General features: G+C 61.6%; 1 protein-coding gene across 1 annotated transcript in view; it reads right to left on the bottom strand.

Annotated features, from left to right (window-relative positions):
- The window catches only part of LRP1 (LDL receptor related protein 1), a gene marked incomplete at its 5' end in the record, with an annotated part of 77,143 nt that overhangs the window by 32,717 nt on the left and 24,225 nt on the right, over positions 1–20,201 (bottom strand). The window contains 15 exons of the mRNA XM_084277137.1: positions 654–836; positions 1,201–1,368; positions 3,463–3,543; positions 3,673–3,789; positions 4,037–4,162; positions 4,459–4,599; positions 4,875–5,000; positions 5,439–5,628; positions 5,778–6,000; positions 6,338–6,518; positions 7,005–7,241; positions 7,580–7,723; positions 8,851–9,040; positions 9,290–9,512; positions 9,766–9,928. Of these exons, the coding sequence (XP_084133263.1) occupies positions 654–836; positions 1,201–1,368; positions 3,463–3,543; positions 3,673–3,789; positions 4,037–4,162; positions 4,459–4,599; positions 4,875–5,000; positions 5,439–5,628; positions 5,778–6,000; positions 6,338–6,518; positions 7,005–7,241; positions 7,580–7,723; positions 8,851–9,040; positions 9,290–9,512; positions 9,766–9,928 (2,493 nt within the window). The remainder of the gene's footprint in view (positions 1–653; positions 837–1,200; positions 1,369–3,462; positions 3,544–3,672; positions 3,790–4,036; positions 4,163–4,458; positions 4,600–4,874; positions 5,001–5,438; positions 5,629–5,777; positions 6,001–6,337; positions 6,519–7,004; positions 7,242–7,579; positions 7,724–8,850; positions 9,041–9,289; positions 9,513–9,765; positions 9,929–20,201) is intronic.

Below are 20,201 nucleotides of genomic sequence, written 5' to 3'. Positions count from 1 at the left end.
TTCCCTTGTCCCCATCCCTCCACTGCTTCCCCTGTCCCCATCCCTCCATCGCTTCCCCTGTCCCTATCCTTCCACTGCTTCCCTTGTCCCCATCCCTCCACCGCTTCCCCTGTCCCCATCCCTCCATCGCTTCCCCTGTCCCTATCCTTCCACTGCTTCCCTTGTCCCCATCCCTCCACCGTTTCCCCTGTCCCCATCCCTCCACTGCTTCCCCTGTCCCCATCCCTCCATCGCTTCCCCTGTCCCTATCCTTCCACTGCTTCCCTTGTCCCCATCCCTCCACCGTTTCCCCTGTCCCCATCCCTCCACCGTTTCCCCTGTCCCCATCCCTCCACCGTTTCCCCTGTCCCCATCCCTCCACTGCTTCCCCTGTCCCCATCCCTCCACTGCTTCCCCTGTCCCTATCCTTCCACTGCTTCCCCTGTCCCCATCCCTCCACTGCTTCCCCTGTCCCCATCCCTCCACTGCTTCCCCTGTCCCCATCCCCCCACTGCTTCCCCTGTCCCCATCCCTCCACTGCTTCCCCTGTCCCCATCCCTCCACCGCTTCCTCTGCCCCATCCCCACGGAACACACCGAGGTGATTCCCAGTCCCTTCCCCAGGTCAGTGGGGGCCAGGGGGGGGCAGCGGTTCCTCCTTCCCCCTGCTCTCACCTGAGTCCTTGCAGCCAAACTTGACGTTGGGGTCGCAGACGTGGGTGACCCCCTCGCAGTTCTTCTCGTCGCTGGAGTCCATGCAGTCCGTGTCGCCGTCGCAGCGCCAGCGCATGGGGATGCACAGCCCGTCCAGGCGGCACTGGAACTCGTCCGTGTGGCAGCCCCCAGGGGGGCGTGTGGCTGGCGGGAGGAGGGGTGCCCCCCAGTCACTGCCTTTGCCCCGGGGAGCTGGAATCTGGGAGGGCTCAGGGTGGGGTGGGAGGTATGGGTGCTCAGCGTGGCAGGGCTGGGTCTGGGGGCACCCAGCAGTGTGGCAATGGGATTCCCTGCCTGGAAGGGGGATGCTCCACCCGGGGCAGAGGGCTTTGGGCTCTCCAGATCTCCAAGGCAGGATGGCAGCATAGATGATGCCCAGATGTGAGGGGCCCACCTGCTGTGATCACCTTCCCCTCCACCCACTCCCTCCCTCCCAGGGCAGGACCAAAGGGAAGACCCCAAGGAGCAGCAGGGGCGCATCCCAGCCCCGCCGTGCGCCGGGGCTCACCCTGGTTGGTGCAGTTGGCGTGAGTCTCGTCGCTGTAGTCGCCGCAGTCGTTGTCCCCATCGCAGGTCCAGTGCACGGGGATGCAGCGCCCGCTGTTGCACTTGAACTGGTTGCTGGAGCAGGAGTGGCTGCAGCCTGCCTCGTCGCTGTTGTCCCCACAGTCGTTGTCTGAGGAGCGAAAGAGGGAGCGGGAAGGAGCTCAGAGAGCGCCCAGCCAGCCGGCCAGGAGGGCTGGCAGAGGCACGGCAGGAGGGAGGGAAGTGGGGGGGGAAGGTAGAGACACCCCCCCCCCACCTCCAACAGAGAAGACAGCTGGGGGAAGCAGGGAACAACACGGGGGAGGGATGGAGCACGCCAGCAGACAGGACGCGGGGTGATGGGCACCCCCTTGGCACCACCTGCGGGACCCCCGCAAGAGAGGCCGGGCTGACTGGAGAGAGCCCCCCGGCCCCCCCCCTGCCCACCCCGCTCACGGCACCAGCAGCGCACAGAGAGAAATGAAACACAGAAACTGCATAGATCAGCCATGTACCTGGGGAGGGCTGGGGGGACACCCAGCACCAAGGGGGCTGCCCTGCTCCAGAGCGGGAGCGGAGCTGGGGGGGATGGAGCGCTCCTTTACGGGGCACATCCGTGGGGAGATGGGCTGGTATGGCCAATTGGGGGGTGTCAGCTCGCCCAAAGGGCACCCCATTGCCCACTAATGGGCTGGGGGGGGCTTTAGCATGACGGTGCTCTGACACTGGCAATGCAGCCCCCCACCTGCATGGGGCAGGGGGCTGGTCTGGAACTGCCAGGGGGCTCTGCTCCCCCTGTGGACCCCCACTGGAGCATGGTAAAAGGCCTTTGCCTCCCTGTGCCCCCGTCTCCCCCCAAACAAGGGAGCCCAGCACAGGCATGGGGACAGCGGGTGGCACCAGCATCTGCAGCCCCCCTCACTTCTCTGGGCTCTCCCCAACACCTCAGCAAGCTGGGACATCTGGCTGCTGTGCCCCCCAACACTCAGCACGGCTCTCCCACTGCCAGAGTGGGGTGGGGGGCATTGCCAGGGAGTGGGGGGCACCGTCAGCCTCCCCAGTGGGGCATTGCCAGTGCCAGGCGCAGCAGCACGCTGGAGGGGCAGGTTTGGGGGGCTGTGTGGGGCCAGGCTGGGGTCTGGTGCATGTTGATCTATGCACTAACCGGTAGGTTTTGGACAGTTCTTTTCGTCAGAGCCATCCCCACAATCTTTTTCTGAAACACAGAACCAACCAGACAGGAGTGGGCACAGTGACAAACACAGCGACAGCACACGGCACACGGGTACACATGACACACGGGTACACATGACACACAGCACATGGCACACGGCACATGGAACACGGCACATGGCACAGAGCAGCACAGGGAACACGCTGACACCGGGACTCAAACGTGGACATGGAGAGGGACACACAGACACCGTGCTGCCACGACAAACGGACTGGGAGGCGAGACCAGAAGCAGCGGAAGGTGCCGGTGGAAACCCAGGTTTAGGTGGGCTGGGAGCCCTCGGTCGCTGCACCCTGTGGGTGCCCAGGGAGGGTCTTGGCTGGGCAGAGGTGCCCCACGCTGAGGCTGTGGCTTTTGGGCGCATCTGGACTGACAGTATTTAAGGGGGTCCCCGGGAAAAGAGACCATCCTTTGGTGGGGACAGCTCTGAGATGGGGTTGCCCACCTCATGAAGACCCCAGGGAGAGACCACTGCAGCTCCCTGCACAGCCTGCTCCAAAGCTGCTAATTAAACCTAACGATGCGGAGCTGCTAGGAAGGTGGCAGTACCCCTGCAGGGAAGGGAAGCAGCCTTGGGACAACCCCTCTCTCCCAGACCTAGCCCTGGAAGCAGATCCGAGGCCGTGCCAGAGCTCTCTGGGAGATCTCCTCTGCCTTCCCCAGGCTGTGGGACATGGCTTGGCCCTGCCAGTGGCTCAGGCCACGCCACGCTCATCTCGAGCGCCGGCGCAGAGCTTTGGCCTCCTTGCCAAGCTTGTCAGCTGCCACAATCCCAGGCAGGCTCTTCCTGCACCACACACTGTCCCCAGGGGCAGCCAAGGAGAACGTGGGGCTCAGTGGATGCGTGCGTGCGGGATGCAGGATGCGTGGTTGCAGCTAATGCCCCCTCCCTGTTTAGCAGGGGGTGGTCAGCATCCCTTGTGGGGGCAGGACCAGGCTGGTACCCCCTGTGTCTGACCTCGCCACCCCCGGCTGTGTCCCCCGTGGCAGCCGCGGTGCCGCTGTCCTTACCGTTGTCACAGCGCCAGTTGATGTTTATGCAGCGCCCGTTGTTGCAGGTGAACTGTGTCAAGGGGAAGCATGTCGGGTAGGCTGCAGAGGAGAGGGAGGTACAATCAGCCTCAGGCAGGCACCTCGTACCCCAATCTCCCCCTTCCTGCGGCGGGGTGAGGGCCAGAGCTCCCCCAAAGTCCCCCCCCAGTGCTCCCCGTCCCAGCTCACCGCACGAGGCGGACTCGTCGGAGCGGTCCCCACAGTCATCATCCAGGTCACAGGTCCAGGAGATGGGGATGCAACGCCCACTGGCACAGGAGAACTGGTTGGGGGAGCAGGTCCGAGCTGGCCCATGGAGAGACAGACAGAGCTTTAGGAGCTGGTGGTGCCAGCAGGGAACACCCCCTCCACCACACACACATGGCTCCTGCAAGGCACAGGAAGCCAAACCAGTGGGCAGCAGGCACACACAAGACCCCAAAACCTCGGTCTCAGCCCCGTGGCATATGGGGAATGGTGAAGGCTGTGGCTCAGCACAGTGACACGATGCGAGCTCTCCCTCAGCTCCCTGAGGAAGAGGAGGGCTCCTCACCCGAGCAGGTGGAGTTGGACTCGTCCTCATTGTTGCCACAATCGTTGTCCCCATCGCAGAGCCAGCGGTTGGGGATGCAGCGGTTGTTCTTGCACTTGAAGCGGTCCGAGGGGCACGTGTGCTGGTCTGTGAGGGGACACACACACTCAGGACCTGCCTGTTCCCCATCCCACCCCCATTCCTCCTCCTCATCTGGGGGAGGGAAACACTGAGAGAGAAAAGGGCAGGGACCCCCAGACAAATTGGGTGTCCAGGATCCGAATCATCATCATTCGAATCACCCGCTCCTTTCCTAGACCCCAGCTCCTGGCTGCCCAACCCCAACCCAGCCAGCAACCCCACATTTTGGGGGCTCAGCCCGAATTCCACCACCCCAGGGGGATGTAAAGCGCTGTCCCACAGCGCAGGAGGCAGCTACGCACGGCAGAGCTCAGGGGCTTCGTCGCTGTTGTCCAGGCAGTCGTTGTCCCCGTCGCACTTCCAGCGCTCCTGGATGCAGCGGTTGTTCTTGCAGGCGAACTCCCCGGGCTGGCACTGTGGAGGGGGGATGTAGGACGGGTTTGCTGGCAGGGGAAAAGCAAACAGGCAGCATCAGACACGGCTCCATCCCCACCCAGGATGTCCTCCCACTGCCCCAGGTGGCAATCTGTCTGTCCAACCATCCATCCATCCTGCTGCCACGTGCATGAGGAGGATCCCAAACCACCAGCGAGACCCATCTGTGGGGTGCAAGGGGCACCCACCTCCCTGAGCCCTGGGTTGGGCCCCCACCACATGAAGCATCATGCAGACCCCCAAAGGGGACCCCTACTGGGGGACAGCCCCCCAGGCAGCCTACCCTGGCAGGTGACGGAGTCCGGCCCCAGGATCTGGTCCTCGGCACAGGCGCACTGCCGGCCCCGGGGGGTGGCCAGGCACAGGCTGCTGCAGCCCCCGTTGTTTACACGGCACTTGTTGGAGCCCACTGCAGAGGGAAGGCAGGGGTGAGGGACACACACACACAATTTCAGCACTCAGGGACCCCCACTGAGCCATCGCTGGGTGCCCCCAAACCCCCTGGACTCCCTCAATGGGCTGCAGAATTGGAAGCCAGCTGAGGACCCCATTCATGGGGCGGTGGGTACCCCCCAGAAGACACAGAGCCTGGCTGAACCAGTGGGGAAGCCAGGCAGGGAGGGGGACAAAGAGAGGAAGGGCTGAGGGTGCAGGGGCTGAGTTTAGGGAGAGAAGGGGTGCAGGGGATGGACACGCAGGCAGGGATGCGGCCACAAGGAAGCCAAAAGCACCTGGGGCTGCTTAGGTGGGGCATTTCCTCAGCCCCCCACCGCATCCCTCTCCCATCCCACCCGTTCCCTTGTGCATGGCAGGTCCCCCAGGCACCAGGCAGAGGTGCCCCCAGCACCTTGCTGCTGCTGGGCGTCGTACATCCGGATCTCGAAGATGGGTGGGCGCTCATTCCGGAGCAGGCTCACCACCTTGGAGGCCTGGTCCAGGCGGTAGATGCTGCCGCTGCGGTACTCGGTCCAGAAGAGGAAGCTGCTGTAGTGGCACAGCCCGAAGGCGTGATTCAGCTCGGGGCCCTCGTACACGATCTGTGGGTGCAGTGGGGAGGAGAAGCTCGTTAGCTGGGACGGGGAACAGCACAGCAGGGCAAGGGATGAGGGGCAGGGAGCGCGGCTGCACGGCGCCGGCCACCCGCCGAGCTCGGGGGCGATGGGTGTCTGACAGCCCCTGCTCTTGCCTTCCGCTCGGTGCCGTTGAGGTAGACCATCTCGATGCGGTCGTAGAAGGCATCCACCCAGTAGAGGATCTTGGCTGGGATGTCCAGGCTCAGCCCGTTGGGCCACAGGACGGTCTTGGAGGTGATGAAGATGTTGCGGTTGGAACCGTCCATCCAGGCTCTCTCGATCTTGCCCCTCTTGCTGTCCTTGGGATCCTCCTCCCAGTCTGTCCAGTACATCCACCTGCCACAGACACTAAGCTGGTACAGGGGCGGGAGAGCTGGGCTCAGAGCCCACCCCACTGCCAGCCTGAGGACTGGCTCGGCCTCCCCCAAAGTGGCTGAGAACTCCATGGCTGCCCAGGGAGCAGCTGGCCTGAGGCAATGGGTGGTCCTGCACCCCAGCTCAATGCATCATCCTGCACTGCCGGGCACAGAGCCGCTGCCATCACCGCAGCCAGAGCCGCTGCTGGGCCAGAGCCTGTCACCACGGCTCAGGAGCCATGGCCAACGCTTGGAGATGAGAGCCACTCCAAGCTGGGGACCCAACCACCAGCCCTGCCCACCCCAGCACCCCGCACCCATTCAGGGGGTCCACCACGATGGCTCGTGGGTGGGTCATCTTCCCCTCGATCAGCGTCTTCCTCGTCTGCGCAGCCTTCTCCAGCCGAGCCACGCTGATGGTCTTTTTGGGGCCATCATCAGTCCAGTACAGGTTGTTCCCCATCCAGTCCACAGCGATCCCTTCCACGTTGTGGATACCTTTGGGGAAAAGCCAGAGCAGGCGCTCGTTACCAGGACTGAGCGGCAGCAGGAAGATGAGACATGGAAGTGACAGTCCCATGGGATTCACAGTGTGTTTGGTACCACCCGATCCCATCTCAAACCCACCAGGAAGGACCTGCCATGGTGCAGGTACAGGGCTGGAGATACATGAATTTGGGAGTGAACTCAGCTGGTTTGCTCCAAGGACATGAAAACCAGCAGCGTGGGGATGGATCTGCTGAGCCCCAGGGACCCCTCAGGCAGGGGGGGACATCCAGTGACCCTCACCCACCTCGCTGGGGCTCTGCGCCTGTCTCCCACTATCAGGCTGCAGATAAACCCCAACCTCAGTCTAGGGGTGGAAGATGGCAGGGAGAGGACAGAAACACTATGGTTACGTGAGGAGATGGGCTCACAGTGCTGCCACTGCGACCGGGGAGGGGGGCTGGACACGCTGGGCAGGGACCGGGCTGCGCCACGCACCGTCCTTCAGGATGGTCTCCCGCTCGGTGCCGTCGATCTTCTGGCGCCCGATGAGGTAGCTGGTGGTGTCGGCGAAGTAGATGAAGCCGGTCTCGGCGTGGAAGTCCAGAGCTCGGGGGTTCATGAGGTTCTCAATGGGGATCATGTGCTCATCTGGCACCTTGGCTCCCATGTCCATCCCACGGATGATGCCCGGACGCCCCTTCCCGTACACCAGGAACAGCTCGTGCTCAGGCTCTGCGGAGAAACGGGGACAGCTGTGGACACCAGCCAGGTCACAGCAGTGCTGGTAGGGGACAACTGGCCACATGGGGCTTCCAGAGAGCCACAGCCAGACACAGAGACCAGGAGGAGACAGGAACCTGCCCCAGCGCAGACCCCTGTGCCCAGTGGGCCACCCAGCATGGAAAGAGGCAGCTGCACCCAGGAGGGAAGGGATGGAGAAGCCACACCTGCCCTTGAGCCCATGCACCCCTGGCATGAACACCTCTGCCCCCTCCCCATCCCTCACAGAGGGGGGCAGCCATCACCCCCCTCATTCCCCCCGCAGCGCTCCAGGGAGAACCGGGACTCACTTTTGCAGGACTTCCCATCGCTGCCCAGGCTGAACCCCGAGCGGCACCGGCACGTTCGGGTCTTGTGGCTGTTCCCCAGCAGGCAGATATCCGAGCAGCCTCCCGGCTTGCCGAACTGATCCGGCTCGCAGGCATGGCTCCTCACTGGAGGACAAGGACAAGGGGGAGTAGGTTTAAACTGAACAAGGAGCTGGGAGGCCAAAATCCTTCCCAGGGAGGGGGGAGGCCCTGGCACAGGGCCCAGAGAAGCTGAGGCTGCCCCAGGATCCCTGGCAGGGTTGGATGGGGCTTGGGGCACCCTGGGCTGGGACAGGGTGTCCCTGCCTGTGGCAGAGGGGGCAGAACTGGGGGGCTTTAGGGTCTCTTCCCACACAAACCACTGCAGGGGCTTTATGACTGTGGCTCTCCTGGCTGTCAGGAGGGGTCCTGTCCTCCAAAAAAGTCCCAGCAGGGCAGCCCGATGCTGAGCATTGCACAGGACACACAGTGCAGGGATGGAAAAGGACTTGCCCAAGGTGCAGCATCACTGCGGAGCAGCACAGCACGTTGCAGCACGCTGCTGCCAGGCCCTGCCACACCATCCCTCACGGGCCATGGTAAGAGAGGGGCTGCCCAGCTGCTCTGCAGGGATGAGCCCCGGCACGGAGACAGCCGGCACCAGCCCGGAGAGCCCCCCTCAACCACCCCCCTCCATCACCCCCCTTGGAAATCTCCTGATTATTTTTGTGTTCTGGAAAATGCCGAGTCGGCTGCAGCCGCTAAGAGGATTTGAAACAAGTAAATTGATTAACTGGGGGAAGGTGCTGGGGGTGGAGTGAGCAAGGAGGGATGTGGGAAGGGGGCAGCACCCGCAGCACCAAAGCCTTTCCACTCCCTCAAAAATCCCTGGGTGCTGGGGCAAGGGGTGAACACTCTGGCTGCAGGGATGGAGAGCATGTGGCACCATTAGTGCTCTGAGATGCCGCATCCGCTCCCACATCCCTGAGTGCTCCAGTGAGACGTGTTCAGTCGGTCAGGGACGTGATGCCACGTCTCTTGCAGGGGAAGACAGAGTGATAGTGGGGACCAGGAGCACCCCAGGGCACACAGCAGCCCAGCAGCAGGGCCAGGCTAGGGCTGAGCATCACTCTGCAGAGTGATGATGGAGGCTCCAGGTGCCCAAATGACCTTGTCTGGGCATCTGGCCCTGCTGGAAGAGGGAAGCAGCCTGTGCCCATCAACACCCAGCCCCTGGGGTCCAAGCAGCGGCTCCTCCCAAGCCGGGGTCCCACCTGTGGGCTGGCGCCGTTGGTGGTAGATGTGCAGAGCTCCTCCCTTGTCCACCCGGGTCACCACCTGGTACTCGGTGCTGTTGAAGCGGTTGACCCGGATGACGCTGGTTTTCTGCTGGGCGTTGGCGTTGTCCGAGTTGGTGGCGTAGAGGTAGTTCTCAAAGACAGTGAGCCCGTAGAGGTGTTCGATCTGGAGGGCATGGGGCTTAGGAGAAGACCCGAGAGCCCCAACTCCAAGGTATCCCCACCCCTCATCCCACCCTAAAGCTTTCGGTCCCAACTCATTCTGGGCACAACATTGAGCTTGGCTGGACTGGCTGGTGTTGAGCAGCTCATGGACCAGCAAAGCCAAAAGCCTGCAGATCAGTGCCCCCCACCAAGTGAAGCTCAGACGTGCTTCTAACCCCCCTAACACCCACCTCCCTCTGGCCCCGCTCACCAGGATGCCCTGGATGATGGTGTGCCTGTTCTTGCCCTCGTAGTCCACCACCTCGATGTAGTCCAGGTAGGCGTCAGCCCAGTACACCAGCCGGTTCACCAGGTCCAAGGTGATGCCGTGGGGGAAGACGATCTTGCTGTCTACCAGCTTGGTGCGGTTCTGCCCGTCCATGTCACAGCGCTCCACCTTGGGGATCTGCCCGTAGTCGGTGAAGAAGACTTTCCTGTGTGGAAAGGGCAGACACAGGAGCTCAGAGCCTGGATGTCAAGTTGGACCCAGGGAGGGGGAGGATGCAGACAGACACACCGACCCCTTCAGCTCCTGAAAGCCTTTGCAGGCAAGCGAATCGCTTCTCCAGCAGCATCCCTGCTGTCCCCCTCTGCTGCAGGACCCTGCAGGCTTGGGGGAGCCTGAATCCCTGGTGCAGGTCCAAGGCAGCGACACCGAGCTCTCCCACCCCCCAGCACAGCTCTTACCCCATGGCTGGGTCCAGCGCTATCCCCTTGGGGTTGTACAGCTCCAGGTCCAGCAGCGTGACACAGGTGACCCCATTCTTGTTACAGACAAAGATCCTGTCATCAATGTCATCCACGAAGTAGAAGTTGCCCGTGAGCCAGTCGATGGCCATCTGCTCCACATCTAGGCCATGGGAGAGGGGGGGGTGAGGAGAGCTTTGGCAGGGAGGGAGCCAGGACCCCCGCATGTGCCTGTGCACGGGGTCTCGGACCGGGCACCTCAAGCACAATCAGAGCAGAGGAGCGATGCCGAGTGTGCCACCAAGGGCCCACACTGGGGACCTGGCCCTGGTCACCTTCAAGGATAGTCCCAGCAGCCCACCCTCTGTCGCCCCAAAGGGAGACGGGACCTGCACGTGTCACACATCCAGGAAAGCATCCCATGGGAACACCAGCCCGAGCTGCAGGAAGGCACCATGGGACCAGCACTGGAGGCAGGAGGCAGAGCCAGGAAGGGGAAGAGGCTCAAACTGCAGCACGGGGATGACAAATGCCTGTTGAGCCCACACCAGTGGCAGGGAGCAGGGGGGCTGGGGGCAGAGCAGCTGGTGCCGATCCCAAGCCACAGGGACACCCCGGAGCGGGTGAGCGCCGGCATCTGGGTGTAGGTGTTTAATTAAACCAGTGAAAGCCTGTTAAATTGGATAAACCCACTGCACCTGAATTCCTTCCTTGCAGGCAGGTCACTGCTCAGCGCTGCTCCCCCTGCCTGCTGGCCTGGGACCAAAGGCCACGGTGAGGGGCTGCAGCTCCCAAGCGCTTTGCCAGCCTATCCCTTGGGTTAGACCCTGATGAGACCCCACCACAGCACCAGCACCATGATTCAGCCTCACAACTGGGAATGGATGAGGCAGAGGAGGGAGGGGACAGGATGGGAGCCATGGCCCCACAGCCCAGCCACCCTGAGGACACAGGGACCCAGAGGAGCAGGGGCCAGATGCTGCTGAGTTATTAACCAGCACCAAGGGAAGGGAACCACCCATCCAGCCAGGATGTTTTGCAACACCCCGCGCTCCCCTGCCCGCTCGGGTTTGTGCTCAGACACCCCCAAAGCCCTGGGGTCTCACCAAACCCCGGCAGCGCTCAGCCTGCTGACAGCCAGCCCTTCCCTGCTGCGGCACCGCCGGGCTCTGGTGAGACCCCAGGGCTTTGGGGGGTCCGAGCCCAAACCTGAACCCCAAGTGAGTCACCCCGGGGCAGCTCGCTCGCGTGTCTCCGAGGCTCCGGGGATGGGGACGTGGCACTGGCGGTCGTGGCCGGCTGGTGACCAACCGCTGTCCCCTGCGGAAGGGCGAGGCCGCGGCGCCCGCAGCCACCACCCAGCGTGATGCATACGAGTGGAAACGGCCAGAGCATCCCTGGAGCTGAGCCAAAGGCCTGCATGGGGCTCCTGCCACGCTGCCAGAGCCCCCAGGGCTGAGTCGGGGGCTCCAGGCCCAGCCAGGCCCCTGCACCCTCCACCCAGCACCTGGGCGATGGAGGATTTGGGGTGAAAAGCCCCTAAAACAGCATGAGGGCAGTGGACAGGGCAGGGGAGTGAGGGCTGCCTGTGTCACGCTGCCCAGACCAGCACCCTCCCTCCCCACTGAGCCCCCACCCCCAAGTCACCCCTCTGCCCAGGGGAGGGGGCAGCAGCCCTGCAGCAGCCCCGCTGGGGTGAGAAAGGCTTCTCTTGGGGTGAGGGGATGAGCAGGAATTCCCCAAAACACAGGTCTTGGCTGGCGCCTGCGCGGTGACTCAGAATCACAGGACCAGGGAGCGATCCAAGCCGGGGCCGACAGGGAGCACCCGGATGGACGGCACGGGGGCCCTCACCCCCCAAACAGGGGTGCAGACCCCACCGGCCGATGGGTTTTGGGGGCCTGGCCATCCCCACCCCAGCGCTCACACACATCCCCATCCTTTCCCATCGCTCTCCCCAAAAACCCACCTTCCCCCCCCAACCCCATCATGGGGATGCTGCCACCTCGCCAGCTGCATCCCGACGAGCCACAACCTTCCAACACCAAGGAAGTTCAGCAACACAGCGCTCGAGGGCTACGTGGGGACGTAGCAGTGACAGTCACAGGGGAGGGTCCCTGTCCCCCCTGGGGGTCTCCCAGCCAGGCCCCAGCCCTTCATGGGGCAGCGCTGGGCCAGGGGTGACGCAACCACTTGCTCCTCTCCCGGGCTGTATTATTTTTGCAGCTGGAAAGCATTACCCTCCTCAAAGGCTTTTGTTTTTCAGCTCTCTCCTCCTCTCCCTGCTCGCCATCCCCCCCCCCCTTGCAGGAATGGGGGGTTTTTATTATTATTATTATTACTTTCAGCTCTTTCTTTTAGCATCAGCTAAACCTGGATTTCCTCTTGAACTTCCATTGGAAGCTAATTTAGCAAAGGTCTATTTTTAACCCCTCGCGTTGGCCCGCAGAGAGCTTCCCCCCCCCCAACTCCACCCCCACTCACTGCTGGGCTCCGGGAGAGGGGAGGAGTGAGGGACGTGGCCTCTCCCATTCCCCAACACCACTCATCCTCCTCCCAGCACAAGAAGGAAGGAGCTGGATGGGGAAGGCAGAGACCACCCCTGTCCCCCTGCCCGCAGCGGAGATGGGGGCTGGCTGGCACGTGCTTCCTCCCCCACCGACCCCCCATCCCAGAGTCCAGTCTTCCTCCTTGCTCAACCATGGCCAGGCCGTTGCGACACGCACGACTCATTTCCCAAGATTTATTTATCTGGGAGCGTTTGGAAAGGCGCTTTGGGGGGGGGAAAGAGAGGGGGGCAGAGGACAAGGAATGTCAACGGTCAAGGCTCCTTCTGGAAGATGCTAACCGAGCTCGCCAGGTCCCCCGCCAGCCGGCAACGGGCTCTGAGCGGTGCCTTCCCTGCGAGGATGGAGGGAGGATGGAGGCAGAGGGAGCACTGAGAAGGTCACCAGCGTGCAAGCAGCACGTTGCTCAACAAGGGCCGGCCAGTGACTTCAGCAGAACCCAAAACCCAGCTGCACAGATGTTTCCTGGCTCCACGGCTGACACGAACCCAGCGAGCCCGACCGAGGTTTTGCTGAGGTCCCTGACACAAAATAATCCACATCACCCTGCGCTTGGATCTGCCCTGTTCCTCCTCATGGCCACCAGCAGAAGATGCTGAAGCAGCCTTAAAGGCTGGCGAACCCTGAGGAGCTACAACTGGGGTCAGACGGCCAGAAAAGCTCCCACACGTCCCTTCCAGCCCAGACTCCTCCAGCAGCGGGCTGAGACCTGTTTTGGCACTACCAGGGTGCATCCAGGGAGAGAAACTGCCCCATGAGCAAACCATCTGGCCTCCACCCAAGAAGTTCTTGGCCCCATCAACTCTTACAGGCCATCTCCAGCACACTCCACCAAAACCTTCCCCCTCCCCAACCCCAACTTCATCCCATGGGGCTGGGAGCATCCTGTCCCACCCAACAATCTCCTCAGCGCCCACGGGTCCCTCAATGCCCAGGGGATCTCCTCCCAGAGGTTCTCCTTTCTGTAACCCCAACCATGGAGCATCTGATTTACCCCACGACCAGTAAAGCACCGTGGGGCCGCAGGATTTTTGGGGAACAAGTTTTGCTGACCAAGCCCTTCGCTTTCCCCACCCCCCCCCAGGCATGAATCAGTCTGCAAATACACCCACTGCGGGCTGACAGGAGGAGGAAGGAAGCGTGAGACCTTCTCCTGGGCTCAAACATGGATTTCGACACAGCTCTGCAGCAGCTGCAGCTCAGATGCACCCAGCTCGGCCGCTCACCCTGCCTCCTGCAGAGATAAGCTGGAAGGAGATAAACCCCCTGAGGGTGCTGAAGGTATGGAGCTTGGGAAGAAGTGCTCCCCAAGGGAAACCCTGTTCCTGAAGGGACCTCACCCATGGGGTGTCCAGTGCAGGGCAGGACTGGGATGCTGGTCAGGAGAGGTCTGAGCACTGAAAACATCCCCCCTTCCCAGCACCAAGCGTTGGGGGTGCCACCGAAAGTCTGGTGGTTCCTCTTGGTGAAGTTGAGGGGTGTCTTCACCCCCATCCCAGCACGTGGGACAGATACAGGAGCTGGACCAGCGTTTCCACACTAGCTTTAAGTAATGAATGTTCCTGTCCAAGCACATCCATGGCATCGGCACTGGGGGATCAGACCTGACATGAGCTGGGGCTCAGTATAGAATCAGTGAATCAGAGAATCCCAGATTGGTCTGGGTTGGAAGGGACCCCAAGGATCACAGAGCTCCAACCCCCTGCCACAGGCAGGGACACCAACCTCCAGGCCTGGAGATACACAAGGTTGCCCAGGGCCCCAGCCAACCTGGCCTTGAACACCCCCAGGGATGGGGCACCCACCCCCTCTCTGGGCAGCCCCTTCCAGCCCCTCACCACTCTCTCTGCAAAGAGCTTCCCCCAAATATCTCATCTCACCCTCCCCTCCTTTAGCACCAGCCCAGCTCCTTCACCTGGGGTTGGGCTGCAGCACCACACGTGCCGATGCCCCACGCAACCCAAACCGCGCGTCAACACCACATGGGGAGCGAAGAAGCCACTCAGGGAGCAGCTGAGCTGCATCACAGAATCACAGGGGTTGGAAGGGACCTCAAGACATCACCAGGTCCAACCCCTGCATCCTCCTGCTCCCAGAAAAACCCAGGCAAGACGGAGCCAGAGGGATGGGGATGAGCGATGCCGCATCCGACTCGCCACCCAGGAGGAGCCCGGGCGGGCGGCAGCGCCAGCGACACGCTGGAAAGGGGAAGGGAGGAGGGGAAAAAGCCAACAGCTCGGAAAAGTCACGGAGCGTTTCAGATCACAACCTCTCGTCTCCCGAAGAGGGACGGAGGCTCGTCAGGAATGCAGTCCCCAGGGCTCCTCAAATCCATGGCTTTCCTGCTTTCCTTGTTCCAGGGAGTGAGCTGGCTGATCCATTTCCATAATTCCATAATCTGGAGGAATTCCTGTCTCTTCCCCCCACAGACATCCTCCTCCTCCTCCCCCCCACCAGAGAACAAGACCGGCTCTGTAACAGCCACACGCTCCCCAGATAAACACTGCTCCTGGGGACAATTTTCCTTAATTAGAAGTGTGTTAACAGGACAGGCATGAAGACAAACTCCAGCCCCCAAGGGCGCTGGATGCGGGACGGGTGGGCACCCTGCACCCCTCAAGGGTCCAGTGTGGCCCCCCCCCTCATCCCCCTCCCCAGAACAGGCACCTCCTTGTGCCATTGCCCGCTCTGACATGGACTGCGGTCGGGACAGCCACCGGCACGCAGAGCCATCACGTCAGCCTTGTTTCCTTAGAAAACCAGGCTAAAAAATAAATAAATTTAAACACCAACCCCCACCACCACCCCCCACCCCCCCCCCATTAAGCTGTTGAGCTCAGAGGAGGAACGGCTGGGTGGAAGCCGGTGGCCGGCATCCAGGACGCCTGACTCGGCACTCTGAAGGATCCTCGTGGTCTCTGCACACAGGCACAAGCCAAAACCCAGCCCCCTTCCCACCCCCAGGGGCTGTGCAGTTTGCCCCCTCCCCGGTTGCTGTGGGAGGGAAGCCACAGCCTGTCCATCCCTGGGGTCAGGCAGAGCCAGTGCCGGAGCATCACCCTTCCCTGGAGACCCCTGTCTCCTGCAGTGCCTGAGCCCCAGCACCCATCGCTGTGGCACCGCAGCGGCACCGGGGTTGACACCACCTCCAGCTTCCCCAGGGGGGTGGTGGAGGGGTGGGGGGCACTCTCTAGGCAGCGTTTTGTCACCCAGGCGCCTCCTCCTCCCTGGACCCAGCACCCAGCTCGGCCCCACAGCATCCCCACATGAGCCCGGCTGCGGCACCGGCGGTGGGGAGAGCCGGAGCAGAGCCGGAGCTCGCTCCATCTCAGCTGCATGGAGGGCAGCCAAGGGACCGCTAATTACTCTGCCTTAATGAGGCCATTCCACGGGCAAAAATATTCAGCAGAGGGATGGATGGGGCGCTCAGCTTCCTTCTGGGTGAGAGGAGAGACACACAGGCACAATGGGGACCTGGGGGACCGTCACCAGGGTGAGTTTGGGGGGCAGGAAAGTGAAAACGGGGCCGGTGTGCGCAGAGGCTCGGCCGCAGCATGATCAGCACAGGACAGACAGACAGACAGTGTGCAGGGGGATACACACACTCCCTGTCCATCTGAAATGGAACCTGGCCCCGTGCCCAAGTGGATCCCCACAGATCAGGACACTAATTCCACCCTTTTGTCTCCAGCAACGTGGGAACGGCGCTCGCCCCACGCTCGACACCTCGGGGCTGGATGGAGACGGGGGGAGCAGTGTGGGGGGAGCAGCTCTTGCCACAGGAAAGAGAGCTCCCAGGAATTCTGTCCCAGGAAGGGAAGAGGCAGAGAAGACCCTTCCCCACTCCATCACCGCAGCCTGGGATGGGGGGGTCTGGCTGTCCCCAAGGAAGGGACACAGCAGCTCGGGCAGCAGACCCAGCCAAGCTCTCGCACCCCACAGCCATCAGCCCCTCACACCGCTCAACAGACCTTGGAGAGGAACCGAAACCACCCCAGCCCAGCTCACCCTGCTCCAGGGGGTGGGAGGGCTGAGACCTTATCCCACACGTAGGGAGACTCTGAGGGGTAATTCAATCCCCAGAACAATCCCAAAATGGGTACCAGAGGAAATCACTGTGGCCATCATCCCCCTCCAACGTAAAGGGGTGATGCGGCAGTGCGAGCATCCCAGGCGTGTGCTCACCCCCTGCACTCATCCTGCTTCAGGAACAGTCAGAAACAGTTAAAAAAGCAGGGAAAAAAAGGAAAAAAAAAGAAAAAAGAGAGGAACCAGCAGATGAAATTACCAATCATCCTGCGCTCTTGCCAAGTGAGTTCACATCGGAGCCTCTTTCTTGGCTGGGAGGAGGCAGCAAGGAAGAAAAATAGCTTTCCATGCAAAGTGGGGAAAGAAATGTACTTGGATTCCTCAGCAGAGCAACATCTCCCTGAAATCAATTTGTCCCGAAGCCTACAGCTCCTCTGGCAAAGGGACAGGTCATTAGGAGGAGCGGGGCTGAAATGGAGTCAAGGAAAACAACCTCCCAGACGGGCTGGAGCGGACGGATGCTGCCCGGGAAGGTATTTTAATAACGGCCAGATTGCCAGCGTTTAGGGCTCCTAATGCACCAGGATCAGATGTCCTGATATTTCAAACCCCTTCCTGGGGGCTTGTTTTCTAAAAGGAAAAGAAAACAACAAACCTTAAACCCAAGAAATAATAAATCAAGGAAGCTCTGCAGCCCTTTCCCAGCAGCCCCAACCACGTCCCGCTGAGCAGTCAGCGTTCCTGCCCGCTCCATGTGGGAGCTGACTGAAATCCCTGTGCCCTCATAGCCCCCCCCAGGACATGGGGAGCAGAGCCCTGGCTCTGTTATCGTGGGGGGATGTTGGCAAAGCTGGGAGGGGACCAAAACTCCAGCCACAGGCTCGGGGATGGGAATTGGGGGTACAACAAAAGCATCCAGCCAAACCTAGCACCACAGAGCTGCCATGCAGAGTCAACCAGGAAAGGGGGAAGAGAGAAGGAGCAGGGGAAGGGGAACCACTGATAATCTCAGGTTTTGGTCTCCCAACACCATCTCTATTTATTTTTCCACAGTAAAAGGGAAGAAGTCCTGCCTTGTCCCCAAAGCTGAGCATCGCTCCATCGCATCGTGCTGGAGCCGAGGCTCAACACAGATGCCACAGAGCCTGAGAGGTGCCCAGCACATGTTGGGGACACCCTCCATGAGCCCGGGGTGCCTCATCCAGCCTGGCCTTGGACACCCAACATCCCAGCAGAAACAGTGGCTGGGATGTTACAACCTGCTGCATTCCAGCACGGAGCAAGGTTGGGAGCCACACAGCCCCATCCCAGCCCCGGGCAGGGGGAGGCAGCTCCAGGGTGGGGGAGCAGCACAAGCCTGGAAACAGATTTTCTTTAATTACTTCTTTTTTTATATCACTTCTTTTGGGGTGTTGTTTTGCTTTGCGATTCTTTTGGGAGCCCAGCTCCAAACAAACAAGGACATTGTCTGGGGAAACACGTGGAGGCTGGAATCTGGTTGAGAAAACCCACGGGACCAGAATGTCCCCGTGGCCAGGGATTAGCTGTGAAGCAAGGAGAGACCCCAGGCATGGGCAGGGGAAGATCCAACACCCCCCCCCCAAATCACACCCGGGTGCTGAGCTAAACCTGTCCTGGTCCCCCCCAGCCTCACGCAGCGGCACGGAGGGTGTCAGAGGGGACCTGTCCCGTGTCACCCCATGCGTGGTGGGGATGCTCACCCAGTGCTGCTGACACTGGGTGCTGATGAGCGAAGCTCTGGCACAGGCACGCGCCTTCCTGTCCTCGAGCAGATGCCTGCCAGGATCCATCCTGCTCCGGGCTGGCGCTGGCTGCTCCCACGGAGCAGGGGGAGAGCGGAAAGGGAGGAAGAAGGAGACAAGTTCCCCTTGTGATCCAGCCTTGGCAGGAGGAAGGACGAGCTCTCCTTGGCACCGCTCCTGTGCCATCGCACGTGCGCTCGTGGGCTGCGTCCTTCTCGCAGGGCTGAGCCTGTGGGATGCTCCATGGGGCAACCAGGGATGCCCCAAGGGAAGATGAGCTACAGGGGCTGGGCAGGAAGGTGCCAACCCTGAGTTCCCCCCGGAGATGGGGCCAGGATAGACCCCCCAAAACGCTGCTGGGGCACGCCGTGCCCACACCTGCCTTGGCTGTGTGGCACAGCCTCTGGCACCGAGCCCCACGCACACTCCCCATCACCTCCACACTGAGGACATGCCCAGGGCTTCCCAGCCACCACAGTCCACTCCAACTGACAGCAGAGAGGAACAATTCAGTTCCAACACTGGGAGCTCTTGGGTGGGTTTTTAGTTGCGGGTTTTTTTTGTTGTTGAGAGAAATAGATGGAAGATTTCACCAGCCTCTGACTCTTAGTGTGTCCCTGGAAAAAGACCTGGAGGGAGGGAACCAGCCAGCTCAAATCAACTGAGAAAATCCCTGCCTGTGAACAGTGTCCCCAGAAGCATGTTTGGGAACCAAGGGACAGTGGCTGTGAAAAGGGGCATCAGTGCTCAAGGCTGGGGCATAAAAAGGGGTTCAGTAGCACAAGGACCAGGGGAAAGCAAAGCTCCAGAGTACAGCGGGTCGTGCCAGGCCCTGTCAATGGCATTCATTTAGCACATCTCCTGCACCGCAAGTGACACTAATCTCTCCGCGGGAAGGGAGCAGGGATGCTCTCAGAGCTGGGCTCTGCCACTGCCCTGGCCCAGACCTACCCCTGACAGCTGGGGGCTGCTAATTTCCAGCCCTTCAGCATCCGTCTTCCCCGTCAGACGCCATCCCAAGGCCCATTAGCAGCAGGCACCAGGGAAGCCCAGCTCCCGCTGTTAGTGGATAATGCCATAAAGCAGCAAATAAAGAGGGAAACCACTAATTGGATTCACAGGTCTCCCCAGTGTCCCGACAGAGAGGAGCAGGGCAGTGACATCGGCTCCTCAGCACAACCCTCAGCTGGGGGAACATCATCCCTCCTGCTTGTTTGTGCTGATGAGCTGACCCCTGCTGTACTGGCCCCGCACGAGCAGCCCCCCACAGCAGGTACCTGCCCCCATCCCCAAGGGAGGGCAGAGGCAGCAGCTCAGAGCCAGGGAACAGAGGAGGAGGAGGAGGAGGAGGATGGAGGCTCTTTGTTGCCGAAGGGAGATCCGCAGGGACACATGTGGGACCCACATTCCCACTCCTTCCGAGGCACACCAGACCCTCATTGCTGATGCAGCATTTCCACACACTCCAGCCCAGGCAGCCAGTACCCACCGGAGCCCACTCTGCAGGCAAAGGATGCTGATGGCACCACAAGCACCCCAACCCCATCTCAGGGCTTCCAAATCAGAGCCCAAGCATGCAGCCGTGCTCCAAACCCCAAACCCAAGGTCATTCCCCACCTCCATGCTGGAGGACGGACCACATCACAGCTCCTCTGCAAGCCATGTCCAGGTGCAGGGGTTGCTGCCCCTTCCCCATGGATGGGAACGCTGCCTTCATCCCGGGGCTCTCTCATCCCTCCTCTTTCCACCCCGAGCTGGCACAGCCGATTAGGAGGCCAAGCACAGCAAAATACCCTTCCTTGTTTGGGCCTGACCACGCTCCTACCCCAGGCTCCCTTCCCCTCCTGACCGTAATTAAAAGGTTGTGTCTCAGATTAACATCCTGGGGCCGGGGCAACCCAAACCATCCCAAAGGCCTGCTGGGCGCAGGGTCTCGCCTGGGGACAGCCAAGAGGCAGCGGCCGGTGCTGCAGGCCCCGGTCTGACACCGACAGCTCACCACACCGGGCAGGGTGGTTGCACCCCTGACCCCCCCCAGCCAGGTCACTGATCCCCACTGCACCACAGCTGGGCAAAG

Source organism: Gallinula chloropus (genome assembly GCF_964237585.1).
Source record: "Gallinula chloropus genome assembly, chromosome: 31".
Taxonomy (NCBI): Eukaryota; Metazoa; Chordata; class Aves; order Gruiformes; family Rallidae; genus Gallinula; species Gallinula chloropus.
Note: the sequence above shows the minus strand (reverse complement) of the source record. Positions and strands in the feature narration are given on the sequence as shown.